The 14,484-nt window shown below is 55.6% G+C and overlaps 2 protein-coding genes across 2 annotated transcripts; one reads left to right on the top strand and one right to left on the bottom strand.

The window, feature by feature from the left end:
• The first annotated feature begins 3,996 nt into the window (after nucleotides 1-3,996).
• CLDN4 (claudin 4) lies at nucleotides 3,997-5,695 on the top strand. The gene has a single exon (XM_054496922.2). The coding sequence runs from the start codon at nucleotides 4,214-4,216 to the stop codon at nucleotides 4,841-4,843; it is 630 nt and encodes a 209-aa protein (XP_054352897.1). The 5' UTR covers nucleotides 3,997-4,213; the 3' UTR covers nucleotides 4,844-5,695.
• Nucleotides 5,696-7,409: 1,714 nt separating this feature from the next.
• Nucleotides 7,410-12,723, bottom strand: METTL27 (methyltransferase like 27). The gene is given in 6 exon segments (XM_054496485.2): nucleotides 7,410-7,867; nucleotides 7,869-7,989; nucleotides 10,616-10,705; nucleotides 10,997-11,132; nucleotides 11,646-11,774; nucleotides 12,601-12,723. Coding segments are annotated over 6 exon segments (726 nt in total). The 3' UTR covers nucleotides 7,410-7,740.
• Nucleotides 12,724-14,484: the final 1,761 nt, after the last annotated feature.

Raw genomic sequence — 14,484 nt, 5'->3', positions numbered from 1 at the left:
CTCAGAGATGGTTCCTGGGCTGGAAAGATGGTTTACGGGGTGGGCAGAGATGGGTGAGCTGATCTGGTGGTTTTTATCCTTGATAGAAACCAGCACATGTGGCCAGGCGCAGTGGCTCATGCCTGCAATCCCAGCACTTTGGGAGGCCGAGGTGGGCAGATCTTCTGAGGCTGGAAGTTTGAGACCAGCCTGGCCAACATGCTGAAACCCTGTCTCTACTAAAACTACAAAAATTAGCTGGGTGTAGTGGTGTGCGCCTGTACTCCCAGCTACTCGGGAGGTTAAGCCATGAGAATTGCTTGAACCCGGGAAGTGGAGACTGCAGTGAGCAGAGATCACGTCGTCTCTAAACAAAAAACAAACAACAAAAACAACAAAAAACAACAACAACAAAAAACAAAAAACAAAAAGCACATGTGATCCAATTCTGTCAGCACAAAATCACACAGTGCATGTTATAAAGAAGAAAAAGAAAATAAATGAGTGCCAACCCTGTACTCTCTGACCCCAAAACCAAGGTGATGAATGGCAGATGTCTTATAAGGTATTCCTGTAAAAGATCTTCGGGCTTTGGGCTTTGGAAAGAGGGCCAGATGCAGGCCTAGAGGTAAATTTCCTTGTTTTCCTCTGCCTTAGGGCTGTGGGAGCTGGAGCGGAGAGGAGAGAAGCACCTGCTGCAGGTGGGTGGGACTGAGCCAACGGTCTCTTGGCATCAACAAAGCATCAACAAATCTCTCTCCACCTCCACTTGTGCTGAGCTACTGGCTGATCCCCAAAGACATCCTTCTGGCCTCTCCTTCACACCTGGGTCCCCTAGCCCTGCGTGAGCTCTGTGCTTCTTCCCCTGCTCTGTGTCTGCTCTATGCCTGGAGCCTCTGTACCTGCCCTCTCCTCAACCCCCAACCCCTCCCTGCTGTCTGCTCCCGATATGCGTGGCTATGCCTGGCAGGGAAGGACAGCTTCTTAGTCACTTCTGTAGGGCCACAGGTGGACTGTTGTAGGGCTTGCATGCTCCCCTCCCCCATGCCTGCTTCTCCAAGTGCCACTTGGCTGTGTCCCAGGAAAGCAAGGGCAGGAAGTGGCGGGGCAGGGGCGGGGGGGCAGGAGGCGGGGGGAGGGGGGCAGATTCTGGCCATCTGGCCAAGTCACGTGTCTACTCAGAAAGCTTGTTAAAGGCTACCTGGCTGGGACCACAGGTAAGAGGCACCTGGGGAAGGAGGCACCCATGCTGGAGTGCCCACCCGTCCTGGGCAATCCCCTGGCCTTCTCTGGGCTTCAGTGTACTCCTTTGAGCCACGGCAATAAAAGTCCCTGCCCTGCTGACTGGCAGGAGGCTGTGATGAGGTCATCTCCAGGAAAGCACTTATCGCCAATCATGATGTTACTTATCTCTGGTGTTATTCAGCCCATAGGCTCTGTGTGCGGAGGGAGCCTTGTAAAGAAAGCCCCAGGGAGGCGTGGTCCAGGCAGAAACCATCCCTGTTTGCTTTGGTGTGTGTACCTATGATGGGGGTCAAGGTATAGGAGTGTGGTTTGAAACTGGGGAATGCTTTGTTCTTTCCATCATCAAACATGTCTTTTTTTGTTTCTTTTTTTTTTTTAGACAGAGTCTCGCTCTATCACTCAGGCTGGAGTGCAATGGCGCAATCTTGGTCACCGCAACCTCCATCTCCCAGGTTAAAGTGATTCTCCTGCCTCCGTCTCCTGAGTAGCTGTGATTACAGGTGTGTGCCATCACACCCAGCTAATTTTTGTATTTTTTAGTAGAGATGGGGTTTCACCATGTTGGCCTAACTCCTGACCTCGTGATCTGCCCATCTTGGCCTCCCAAAGTACTGGGATTACAGGTGTGAGCCACTGCACCCGGCCCAAACATTTCTTTTTCTTTTCTTTTGAGACAGGGTCTTGCTCTGTTGCCCATGGCTGGAGTGCAATGGTGCGATTATAGTTCACTGCAGCCTCAAAATCCTGGCCTTAAGCGATCCTCCCATCCTGGCCTCCCAAAGTGCTGGGATTATAGGCATGAGCTGCGGCAACCACTCCTCACATTTCTTGAGCATCTGTGATGTATCAAGCCCGGTGCTGGGCACTGAGGTTGCAGAAGGCATTGTTCCTGTCTTCTAGGAGCCCCAGGCTAGCAGGGGAGATAGATGTGTATAGAATTAACCACAATACCAGGCCTCAACTTCCCGTCTGTAACACAGGTGGATCATGCTAGATTGTCCCAGCCTGTGCTTCATTAGCCGGTCAACAGATCCATCTCAAATACATCCCATGGGTACTTACTGATTGCTTCAACACAAACCATGGCACCCTTGATGACTTTCCTTCAGGAAGCTCAAGGACTATGCATCCTTCTGGGTCAGAACTGGGCACACAGCCATCAGTACTGGACAATGGCGGCGGCTCAGGGACACACCGGAGCCCTGGCCCCTGCAGAGCTCCCAGCATGGTTGAGAAGAGAGATGCAAAATGACCACATGGCAGGTGAGGAGGAGCTCCCTCGGTGCAGCTGAGATGAGCCCTAGACACTCTCAATCACCCCCACGATGACCCCTTCCCAGAGGTCCCCTCAGTCATCTGCCCTGGACCAAGCTCTTTCTGATCCTAGACCCTCCACCCTCCCTCTATCTCCCAGGGCTCGGTGACATTCCAGACAGAAATTTCTGACCCTTTTACTTTGGCCCCTCCCTCCCCAGCCTAGTCTCTGGTCAAACTGGATTCCTGGCTGTTCCCAGAACGAGCTGCCTTTCCCCACCTTGCCACCTCTGCCCTTGTTCTCTCTGCCTGAATGTCCTCCTTCACTAGTCTCGCTGCCTTGCACATCTCTCCTGAGGGCTGTCATCTCAGAACGAGCTGCATTTGTCCAGCCTGGCCCACCGTCTACTAGAGTGTCCTCCTTCAGCCTGTCCCACTGCCTTGCAAAACTTTTCTGGGGGATCTGTTCACGATGCCTTCTGTAGCATACTCCAAGAATCCAGCACCCCCTGGAGTTGTGCCACACAGCACCCCTTTGCAGTCAAGCTCCCTCAGCACCACCACCTCCACCCTGGAAGAGTTCCCCTTCCCTTTGAAATCTCAGGGGACTTTGCAACCACCCTGGCTTTATTGGAAGGCTTTGTATGTCTCCACAGGGTAAACACCCATTTACTGGGGTGATGATGTCTCCAGGATCTAGTTCATGTTTGTCGTTGGTAACTGGCCCCACCCAGTTCTGGGCAAACAGGCTGGACCCCGGCAGGAACAGAGCCCACCAGCCTAAACTTCCGTGGAGGTGGAGAGGGGGCAGGCTTCTGTCTCTTTTTGGCTGAAGGTGCATCATGTCCAAGGCCCCACTTCTAGCCAAGCAGAGAAGCTGGGTGATAAAGATGGGTGAGAGTGGGTGATGTACCCAGGAGTCCCGGCCTCCCGGCTCCTCACTCCTCTACACGTAACTTTATCCGGCCAATGCCACAGACTGCTGGTGAGGCCAGATGCACGAGTGATCATAATCACAACAGTAGTGAAACTGCCAGTGATGAAACTGATAAGGACGAGAAATGACAATAATCAAGGTGGGGTTTCTCGTGGACATTTCCAAGACTTCATTCTCAAATTCTCTCCCTGAGGGTCCCCCCACCCTGTCCTCCCACCTAAGCCTGGAATGAGGGGGCACTGGCCTGTGGGGACCCTGGTCTTCAGGCTGCCAAACCTGGCTGGGTCTGGCCGCCCCCTGGCCTTGCCCTGTGAACAACCAGCTGTCCCTGGGCTGTGATTCAGTGTCTGTCTCCCAGGTGACCTCAGCATGGGCTTTGAGGAAGGGGAGAGAGTAGTTTCTTCTGAGACTGGATAGTGACTCAGGGACCCGGGGCTGGGGCCTCAAAAGTGCCTTTGTTGGCCTGGGCTCAGGAATCCAGAGAAACTGGTCAGGAGGAGGCCTCAGTGACGAAAACCCCTCCCTCTGCCCCCGCCCCTCTGCCAGAGCCATATAACTGCTCAACCTGTCCCCGAGAGAGAGAGAGAGAGAGAGAGTGCCCTGGCAGCTGTCGGCCGGAAGGAACTGGTCTGCTCACACTTGCTGGCTTGCGCATCAGGACTGGCTTTATCTCCTGACTCACAGTGCAAAGGCGCTCTCTGCGAACGTTAAGTCCATCCCCAGCGCTTGGAACCCTACGGCCCCCACAGCCGGATCCCCTCAGCCTTCCAGGTCCTCAACTCCCGCGGACGCTGAACAATGGCCTCCATGGGGCTACAGGTAATGGGCATCGCGCTGGCCGTCCTGGGCTGGTTGGCCGTCATGCTGTGCTGCGCGCTGCCCATGTGGCGCGTGACGGCCTTCATCGGCAGCAACATTGTCACCTCGCAGACCATCTGGGAGGGCCTATGGATGAACTGCGTGGTGCAGAGCACCGGCCAGATGCAGTGCAAGGTGTATGACTCGCTGCTGGCGCTGCCGCAGGACCTGCAGGCGGCCCGCGCCCTCGTCATCATCAGCATCATCGTGGCCGCTCTGGGCGTGCTGCTGTCCGTGGTGGGGGGTAAGTGTACCAACTGCCTGGAGGATGAGAGCGCCAAGGCCAAGACCATGATCGTGGCGGGCGTGGTGTTCCTGTTGGCCGGCCTTATGGTGATAGTGCCCGTGTCCTGGACGGCCCACAACATCATCCAAGACTTCTACAACCCGCTGGTGGCCTCCGGGCAGAAGCGGGAGATGGGTGCCTCGCTCTACGTCGGCTGGGCCGCCTCCGGCCTGCTGCTCCTTGGCGGGGGGCTGCTTTGCTGCAACTGCCCACCCCGCACAGACAAGCCTTACTCCGCCAAGTATTCTGCCGCCCGCTCTGCTGCTGCCAGCAACTACGTGTAAGGTGCCATGGCTCCACTCTGTTCCTCTCTGCTTTGTTCTTCCCTGGACTGAGCTCAGCGCAGGCTGTGACCCCAGGAGGGCCCTGCCACGGGCCACTGGCTGCTGGGGACTGGGGACTGGGCAGAGACTGAGCCAGGCAGGAAGGCAGCAGCCTTCAGCCTCTCTGGCCCACTCGGACACCTTCCCAAGGCCGCCTCCTGCTAGCAAGAACAGAGTCCACCCTCCTCTGGATATTGGGGAGGGACGGAAGTGACGGGGTGTGGTGGTGGAGTGGGGAGCTGGCTTCTGCTGGCCAGGATGGCTCAACCCTGACTTTGGGATCTGCCTGCATCGGTGTTGGCCACTGTCCCCATTTTCATTTTCCCCACTCTGTCTGCCTGCATCTCCTCTGTTCTGGGCAGGCCTTGATGTCACCTCTGGGACTGTGCCTTGCTCACCGAAACCCGTGCCCAGGAGTATGGCTGAGGCCTTGCCCACCCACCTGCCTGGGAAGTGCAGAGTGGATGGACGGGTTTAGAGGGGAGGGGCGAAGGTGATGTAAACAGGTTTGGGCAGTGGTGGGGGAGGGGGCCGAGAGGCGGCTCAGGCTGCCCAGCTCTCAGGACTCTCTGCCTCATCCACTTCAGCCCAGGCCCCGGAGACTGATCCCCTCTGAGTCCTCTGCACCTGCCAAGGACACTAACCAGCCTGGGAGGGTGGCAGGCAGGAGGGGACAGCTTCACCCTCGGAAGTCCTGGGGTTTTTCCTCTTCCTTCTTTGTGGTTTCTGTTTTGTAATTTAAGAAGATCTATTCATCACTGTAATTATTATTATTTTCTACAATAAATGGGACCTGTGCACAGGAGGAACTTTTATTGTCTCTGATTTCAGCTGTGGAGGTGGGTGGGGCAGGGCTGGAGGCCTGGGCGGGGAGGTCACTGAGGGGCAGGACCACTGTGTTTTGGCCGGGACATAAACACTTAAAAAAAAACGAGATCCAGGGAATTGTGAAAAATTGGAGCTCGGCCGGGTGCAGTAGTGAGCGCCTGTAATCCCAGCACTTTAAAAGGTTGAGGTGGGAGGATCGCTTGAGGCAGGAGTTTGAGACCAGCCTGGGGAACATAGTGGTGCCATCTCTACAAAAAGTTAAAAAAATTAGCTGGGCATGGTGGCTCATGCCTGTAATCCCTGTACTTGGGGAGGTTGAGGTAGGCGAATTGCTTGAGCCCAGGAGTTTGAGGCTGCGGTGAGCTTTGATCGCACCACTGCACTCCAGCCTTGGTGACGAGGCGAGAACTTATCTGTTAATGAAAAAAAAAAAAATCGAAACGGGCCTCCAAGTATCACCTTAAAAAAGAAATTAAATGGGCCCCCAAGGTATCACCTTGTCCATTGTGTATGGGTTGGAGGGTAAACCCATATACAGTGTATGCCCGGGACCCCGGTGAAGGGTTGGGGACCCCAGGAGGGACGTCCCCACGTGGGCTTCCAGCTCCGAGGTGTGGGCCACCTGCCACCCCCACCCCGCTGTTGTTCCAGCTTTGTCTGGGCAGCCAGGCTGGTCTGTTCCTCTTTGCTGAGTCACCCTACAGGTCCTCCTTCCCAGCCTTTGCACAGCCGGTCCCTGCTTCCAGCCTGGAATGTCCCTTTTCCCTTCTCCACCCTTCTGGATCCTGCTCGTCCTGAAAGCCCAGCTCCCAGCTTCCTCCCCGATGAAGTCTTCCCATTCTCTTGGATGGAGAAATTATTATCAGCCCTGTTCACATCCCTGAGGTGCTGAGGGTCACCAAATGCCTTTCACCTGGAGGGCAGCCTTCAAGCCACGCCCAGAGCTCGGCATTCTGATTCCTTGATGATGAGGAAACCAACTGTGGTCCAGGCCCAGACCTACAGCTTGGGATTTTGGACTCCGAATTTGGGTGGGGGAGCTGTCCAGGACAGGGCTTGGGCCTCAGCAACCACTTGGGCTTGGCCTTGGCCTTGAGTCCCTGCCCTGCCACTGTTGTGCAAAGCATGTTCCAAGCTTGCTCAGGCTTCATTTTCTTGTCAGTAAGTTAGAGGTGAGCAGACCCAGGACCCTGGAAGGAGTGATCCAGGGAGGCCCCAGGAAGGGGTCTTCTCCATCACTTCTTGCTTCTTTTTTATCTTTCTTTCTTTCTTTCTTTTTGAGATAGAGTCTTGCTCTGTTGCCCAGGCTGGAGTGCAGTGGTGTGCTCTAGGCTCACTGCAACCTCTGCCTCCCAGGTTCAAGTGATTCTCCTGTCTCGGCCTCCCAAATAGCTGGGACTATAGGCATGCACCCACAGCACCTGGCTGATTTTTCCAGTTTTTTTTTTTTTTTGAGACAGAGTCTCGCTCTGTCACCCCCCAGTGGCGCCATCTCAGCTCACTGCAACCTCCGCCTCCTGGGTTCATGCAATTCTCCTGCCTCAGCCTCGCGAGTAGCTGGGATTACAGGCATGTACTACCATGCCCAGCTAATTTTTGTAATTTTAGTAGAGACAGGGTTCTGCCATGTTGGCCAGGCTGGTCTCGAACTCCTGACCTCAAGTGATCCTCCTGCCTCGGCCTCCCAAAGTGCTAATTTTTACAATTTTTCTTTAAGATAGGGGTCTCACTATGTTGCCCAGGCTGGTCTTGAACTTGTGGTCTCAAGCGATCCTCCTGCCTTGACCTTCCAAAGTGTTGGGATTACAGGTGTGAGCCACCACACCCTGCCACGTCTCGATTCTGGAACCCACAGGAACAGATGCCACTGTTTTCTGGGAGCTCATTTAATAGACAGGGCATTTCTGAGGGGCAGGGTTGGTTCGGAGGTCCCATTTTACAGGGGAGGCAGAGGAGGCCCAGCAGATGGGCCCAGCTAAGGCCACAAGGAGTCAGGGGCCAGCTGGGGGCTTGGGGCTGGGGGCTGGATCTCACTTCCTCAACCTGGGTCGCCTTCCGCTTTCGGTACAGGTAGACAATACCGGAGATGAAGCCATCCTTGGCAGAGATGCCGGATACCACCTCCAGCTGGAAGGTAGCCAGCTCCCAGCAGCCCACAGGCCAGGCCACCAGGCGCTCCCATGCCCCAGCCTGCTCCAGCCTGTCCAGGCTGGCCTCCAGAGCCTCCTTGTATTGAAGATTGGACGAATTGGTCCTGGTGGTCAGACACACCAGCCCACCTTGGGGAGAGGGGTAGGTGAGGTGGGGGAGGGGCAGGAGCCACAGTCCAGGACCATCTCTGCTGGGGACGGTTATCCCTTCAAGGCAAGAAATTCTTCCAGCTTCCTTCCCAGGGCAGTTTTTCTGTGTCTTTTACATGGGGAATTCCTTTCTCTTTCTTTCTTTTTTTTTGAGACCCAGTCTTGCTCTGTCACTCAGGCTGGAGTGCAATGGCATGCTCTTGGCTCACTTCAACCTCCGCCTCCCGGGTTCAAGTGATTCTCCTGTCTCAGCCTCCCTTGTAGCTGGGATTACAGGCACGTGCTACCATGCCCGGCTATTTTGTATTTTTCGTAGAGACGGGGTTTTGCCATGTTGGCCAGGCTGGTCTCGAACTCTTGACCTCAGGTGATCTGCCCGCTGGGGATTACAGGCGTGAGCCACTGTGTCTGACCACCCCCCCTTATTTTTTCTTTCTTGAGATAGGATCTCACCCTATTTCCCAGGCTGGAGAGCAGCAGCACAATCATAGCTGACTGTAACCTCCAACTCATGGGCTCAAGCAATCCTCCCACCTCAGCCTCCCGAGTAGCTGGGACCATAGGTGCTTACCACCATGCCTGGCTAATTAAACATTTTTTTTTTTGTAGAGATGGGGTCTTGCTATGTTGTCCAGGCTGCTCTTGAACTCCTGGGCTCAAGGGATCCTCCTGCCTTGGCTTCCCAAAGTGCCGGGATTATGGGGGTGAGCTACTGTGCCTGGCACTTGACTTAATTCTCCTGGATTAAGGAGACGCCCTCCTCACCACTCACCACTCACCCACGCCTCTGCCGGAGGATGTGACTATGTCTGAATGGACAGGAAGAAAGCCCCCATGTGGGCTTTGGATCTTGGGCTATCCCTTCACCTCTCTGGGCCTCAGTTTCCCAGCTGACACAGAGAGGATGATTATCTAACATCACAGCAAGGCTGGTATGTGTGTTTGAAGTGCCCTACAGTAAGTGCTGGCTGAATGGCCTTGTCATCTCAGGTCCAGGCACCTATAGTGTGCGTGCCCAGGGTGGCCTCAGGTGCACTGAGAAGGAGAGATGGGGAAGCCCCAGTGACTGGTCTGGGAAGGTTTCCTGGAGGAGGGGGTAAGGAGAAGCAGGGCGTTGCTGATAGAAAGGAGCGCGGTGAGAGGAGAGGCTCTGGAGCAGGGGAGACTGTCACCCATGGGCAGCCTGATGGGGCTGAAGGGCTTAGCAAGCACAAGTTGGGCTAGGAAGTCCGATCCTGGCTGCTTCACCCATTAGAAAGTTCCTGTCTTCTTGGGCCCAACTTCGACCTTTCCAGCTGACCCCATCCATGTCCCTGCATTTGTCAGCCTTCAGGGCTCCCCGGATGCCTGCCCAGACCTGCCCAGGCTTAGCCACAGCCTCTGCTGGGCCTGGCAAGGGGTGCAGAGAGGGGAGGGAGAGGAAGCATTTTTACCTCTATGATTCCCTGTCCTGCAGCTAGCCAGCGCCTCCTCGTTCTCATGCTCAGCCCCTCTCCTATCTGCCTTAGGGTGCTCCCCATGTGGATTCCTCACCTGGTCTCGGAAATGCCTCTCTTGTCTACATTCTTGGAGCAGGACTGGGCACAGTGGCTCATGCCTGTAATCCCAGCACTTTGGGAGGCCAAGGCAGTCGGATCACTTGAGGTCAGGAGTTCGAGACCAGCCTGGCCAACATGATGAAACCCCGTCTTTATTAAAAATACAAAAATTAGCTGGGCGCAGTGGTGGGCTCCTGTAATCCCAGCTACTTGGGAGCCTGAGGCAGGAGAATCTCTTGAACCTGGGAGGCGAAGTTTACAGTGAGCTGAGATCATGCCACTGTACTCCAACCTTGGCAACAGAGTGAGACTCTGTCTCAAATTAAATAAATAAATAAGTAAATCCTGGGAGCAATGAGCGCTCACGCCTCTCATGGGGCCACCTCTGACCAGGCCCTGTGCTCTCTGGCCCCTTCCTGGGCCCCAGTGGGTTGGAGATCAAGGCCCAGAGGGCAGGGTCTGAGCCCTCTGCCCAGAGCAGAGCAAAGCGCTGAGCAAGAACACAGCAGGAGATGGGAAACACCTGCCCGGGCAGCGTGATGTGCAGTTTACAAACGGTGCTCACAGCTCTCATCTCCCCTGAGCAGTCCCATTTCCCAGATGAGAAGACTGAGACCAGGAAAGAGAAAGAGACGCCCCGAAGGCAGTCTATGAATGAGTGAGGAAGCAGGGAGAGGAAGGAACAGAACTGAGCCCTCACTGTGGGCCAGGACCAAAGCAAAAGCCTTAGAGACAGGGTTTCACCTGATTCTCACTGCAGTCCTACGGGGACTGGATTGTAGCATTTATACCACCTGGCTCCCAGGCTGGGAAATGGAGCCTGCAGAGGAGGGTGGAGTTGCTCCTGGTTGTCCATGGATAAGAGCCAAGCTGGCCACCTGTCTGCCCCACCTGTTTGCCTGGGTCTGCTGTTGGTGGCTGGGATGTTAGGCTAGGCTGTGTGTGACGCTGGGCAGGACGCTGCCCCTTGCTTAGCCTGAGGGGCTCTGGGGCTTGTGTCTGCACTGTGCACAGGGGAAGGTATATGGTGATGGGGGTTGGGGGTGGTTGGCTGGGCTGCTCCTCACCTGGCTTGGTGACACGTAGCTCAGGTATCGCATTGCAGGGCACGTGGCCGTCACTGAGGGCACCGACTATCAGCACCGCATTGAAGGTCCCTATGTGTGTGGGGAGGGGTGGAGACACGGTGTGATGCTTGGAAGGTACCTTGTCTATGGTGTGGCCTCAGACCACCCTAGGGGTGGGACGAGGCTACTACCCGCATCTGCAGGACCCAGGTCCCCTGGAGGATAAGGTAAGTATGGCCCAGTTCTGGGCTGCAGTCAGATCGTGGGGTGCAGGGTTGAGTGAGGGACTGGGGGCTTAGTGTGGGAGGGGGATGGAGGATCAGCAAAGGAAAGAGCTTCATGAGGGTGGGCCTCGGGGTGTGGAGGTGGGAGAGAAAGTACTTTCCGGGCTGGGCAGAGGCTCCTGGCCCAGGGTGAAGAGGCTGAGGTGCTGATAGAGGCCGTGGGCCCGGGCGTGTTCCAGCATCCCTGGGATCCCATCCACCCCATGCAGCTGGAGGAAGCCTGGAGCCCGCAGCTGGGGTAGGGGTGGGAGACTCAGTCATGGTTCACACCTGCCACCTCCCGGCTGGGTCCCTGCACCTTGGGAGGGCAGTGGACTCTGCACTGAATGTGGCCCACGCGTTTGCTTTTTTAAAATTTTTGAGACAAGGTCTCTCTCTGTCGCCCAAACTGGAGTGCAGTGGCGTGATCATAGCTCACTGCAGCCTTGAACTTCTGGGCTCAAGTGATCCTCCCACCTCAGCCTCCCGTGTAGCTGGGACTACAGGCGTGCACCACCTGTAGTTTGTAGAGACAGGGGTCTTGCTATGTTGCCCAGGCTGACCTCAAACTCCTGGCCTCAAGCTGTCCTCCTGCCTTAGCCTCCCAAAGTGCTGGGATTACAGGTGTGGGCCACATCATGCCTGGTCCCGTCTCAAGCATTTGGAACAGTGAGTCTGAGGTGCGGGGCAGGGTTCTGGGGCCAGGGGCAGTAGGAGATTTGAAGTGCGGGGCTAAGGAGTAAGCAGGGGATCTGGAAAAGCCTCACCTCGGCAGCCACTAGGCCTGTGCCACAGGCCACGTCCAGGATCAGGGCACTGTGGAGCGGGCCTGGAAGGGCTTGTGTGAGGCAGTCCACTGTGAGGTGGGGGGCACGGTACTGCAGGGTGGCCACATCCTGGGGAAAGAGTGCCAGGCCTACAACACTGGTGCCCCAGTGTTTGGGGGATCTCCCTTATGGGGTGGTCTCAGAGTCTGCCAGGCTAAGCTGCGTGTGTTGGGGATCAAGCCTGGCTGGGGCTACCGTGAGGGGACGCCCAGGCATGAGGTGCTTCCCATTGCTAAAGGGCCAGGACTGGAGAGTTAGCCCCCAGCCCACTGTACGGTAGACTTAGCCCTCCAGGGACCCTCTCTCCTGGCCAAGGCAGCTGTCTCTGCTGAGTCCACAGGACTTCTCTCTCTCTCGCTCTTTTTTTTTTTTTTTTGAGACAGAGTCTCCCTCTGTCGCTTGGGCTGGAGTGCAGTGATGAGATCTTGGCTCACTGCAACCTCTGCGTCCCAGATTCAAGCAATTCTCCTGCATCAGCCTCCCAAGTAGCTGGGATTACCAGGCGCCTGCCACCACGTGGGCCTGGCTAATTTTTGTATTTTTAGTAGAGACAGGGTTTCACCATGCTGGCCAGGCTGGTCTCGAACTCCTGACCTCAGTTGATCCGCCCGCCTCGGCCTCCCAAAGGGCTTGGGATTGCAGGCGTGAGCCACTGGCCCCACAGTGACTTCTCAATAGCACCTCTTCCAGGCAGCCCCCCGGGGAGGTCATGACCCCTGATGGGGCTGCCAATCCAGAGCTGTGAGGCGGGTTCTGGAAGGGGCAGGACTGTAGGGTTCTTAGCCAGGCCTCACTTCATTCTCACAGCCGCCCCCAGGTGCAAGGCTGATTTCCCACTTTACAGGTAGAAAAATGGAGGCTGGTCTAGTGGAGGCAAGGCCCCAGATGAGTTTACCTGGTCGTAGTCCGGAGCCCAGCGGTAACAAAAATGGAGCTTTTGGGCCAGGTCGGGGATGCCATGCGCGGCCCTGACCCGCGCCCGCACCTCGGGTAGGCTCCCACCCTCCTCCTGGGCCATGCTCCTGTGGGGACACGGTTGCCCTGTCTCGAGGTCCACCTCAATCGCCCATCTCCTCCTTTCCCCCTTCCCTCCTCCCCCTGCAGAGGAGGCTGCCAGGCCACCAGCGCGACCCCTATCCCGGCCCCTATCCCAGATGGGGACACTGAGCGCAGAGAGGGCGGGCTTGGATATTTACACTCTGGGGCTGCAGGGCTGGGGGAAGGGCAAGGTGGGAGAAGGGGGTGCCCCGCGGCTGGAGGAAGGACCTGTCTTCCTCTTTCCCGCCCTCCGACTGGGAGAGGGTCGGAGGTGGGCGACATCCGGAGCGAAAGGGTCTCGAGGGAGGCCAGAGTCAGAACTCACCGCCAATCGAGCGCGCCCGGGGCGTGTGGGCAACGGGACTCGGGGCGGGGCCTGTGTTGCGACCCTGGCCACACCCTCACCGCCTGCCCGCAATGATTGGCTTTCCGTTAAGAGAAAATAGCCAATCAAAGGAAGGCGTTGGCAGTCCGCCCCCTACCGCCAGCCAATGAGCTCAAGGCTTGTGGCCCTCCTCCAGCCCGGGTAGAGCAGGGACTGCTGAGACGTTTTCCTGATATGCGGGTTTAGGGGCTGCTCGGTGGTCTGGCCCCGGCCTCCCCCTCCACCGTCAGGTAGCAGCACCTCCACCATCCCCCTCCAACTGCCCTCCTGCCTCCTGAAGTCCTTTATGCTTCCTAAAAGCATGAGGTTTGTAGGCACTGGGGAGTCTCTGAATTCTTATGGGCAGGAGAGGGACCTAGGATTAGCTTTCATTTTTACTTTGTATTTGTATTTACTTATTTTGTTTTATTTTTGTTTTGTTTTATGAGACAGGGTCTCACTCTGTCGCCCAGGCTGGAGTGCAGTGGCTTGGCCATAGCTCACTGCAGCCTTGAACTCAAGCTCAAGCCATCCTCCTGCCTCAGCCTTCTGAGTAGCTGAGTAGCTGGGACTACAGGTGCATGCCACCTTGCCCGGCTTTTAAAAATTTTATTTATTTATTTATTTATTTATTTTTATTTTCGTAGTTTTTGTAGAGACAAAAAACGTTGTCCAGGCTGGTCTTAAACTCCTAGTCTCAAGCGATTCTCCCACTTCTGCCTCCTGGCAAATTTTATTTTAATAATTTTATTTTAAAAAACTGTACTGGAAAATTTTATTTTAATAAGTTAAATAGCCACTGTGGCTAGTGGCTACTGTATTGGACAGCAGAGAGAGTCTTGCGGCTGGAAGTGTGACCTGAAGATATGCAGCGTCAGCCTCCGTAACATCTTGGTTTCCTCTAGGAGATGCCCTAGGGAAGCTTGTTAGAAATGCAAAAATTAGGTGCGGTGGCTCACACCTGTAATCCCAGCACTTTGGGAGGCTGAGGTGGGCGGGTCACTTGAGGTCAGGAGTTTGAGACCAGCCTGGCTAACATGACAAAACCCCATCTCTACTAAAAATACAAAAATTAGCCGGGCGTGGTGGCGGGCATCTGTAATTCCAGCTACTCAGGAGGCTGAGGCAGGAGAATAGCTTGAACTTGGGAGGCACAGATTGCAGTGAGCAGAGATTGCGCCACTGCACTCCAGCCTGAGTGACAGAGCAAGACTCCATCTCAAAAAAAAAAAAAAAAAAGTAAAAATTCTCAGCTGACCTGGAACCTTCTGAATCAGAATTAGATTGCTGGGACTGGGGCCCAGAGTTTCTGTGTTTCTACAAACTCTGCAGGCGATTTCTAGGCAGCTGAAGGTTCAGAAGCTCTGGTCTAGAGGA

Source organism: Pongo pygmaeus, chromosome 6, assembly GCF_028885625.2.
Source record: "Pongo pygmaeus isolate AG05252 chromosome 6, NHGRI_mPonPyg2-v2.0_pri, whole genome shotgun sequence".
NCBI lineage: Eukaryota > Metazoa > Chordata > Mammalia > Primates > Hominidae > Pongo > Pongo pygmaeus.
This window is presented reverse-complemented; position numbering and strand designations above follow the sequence as displayed.

What these genes read in the sequence shown, in the direction of transcription:
- CLDN4 (XM_054496922.2), top strand. Translation starts at nt 4,214, where the DNA reads ATGGCCTCCATGGGGCTACAGGTAATGGGCATCGCGCTGGCCGTCCTG.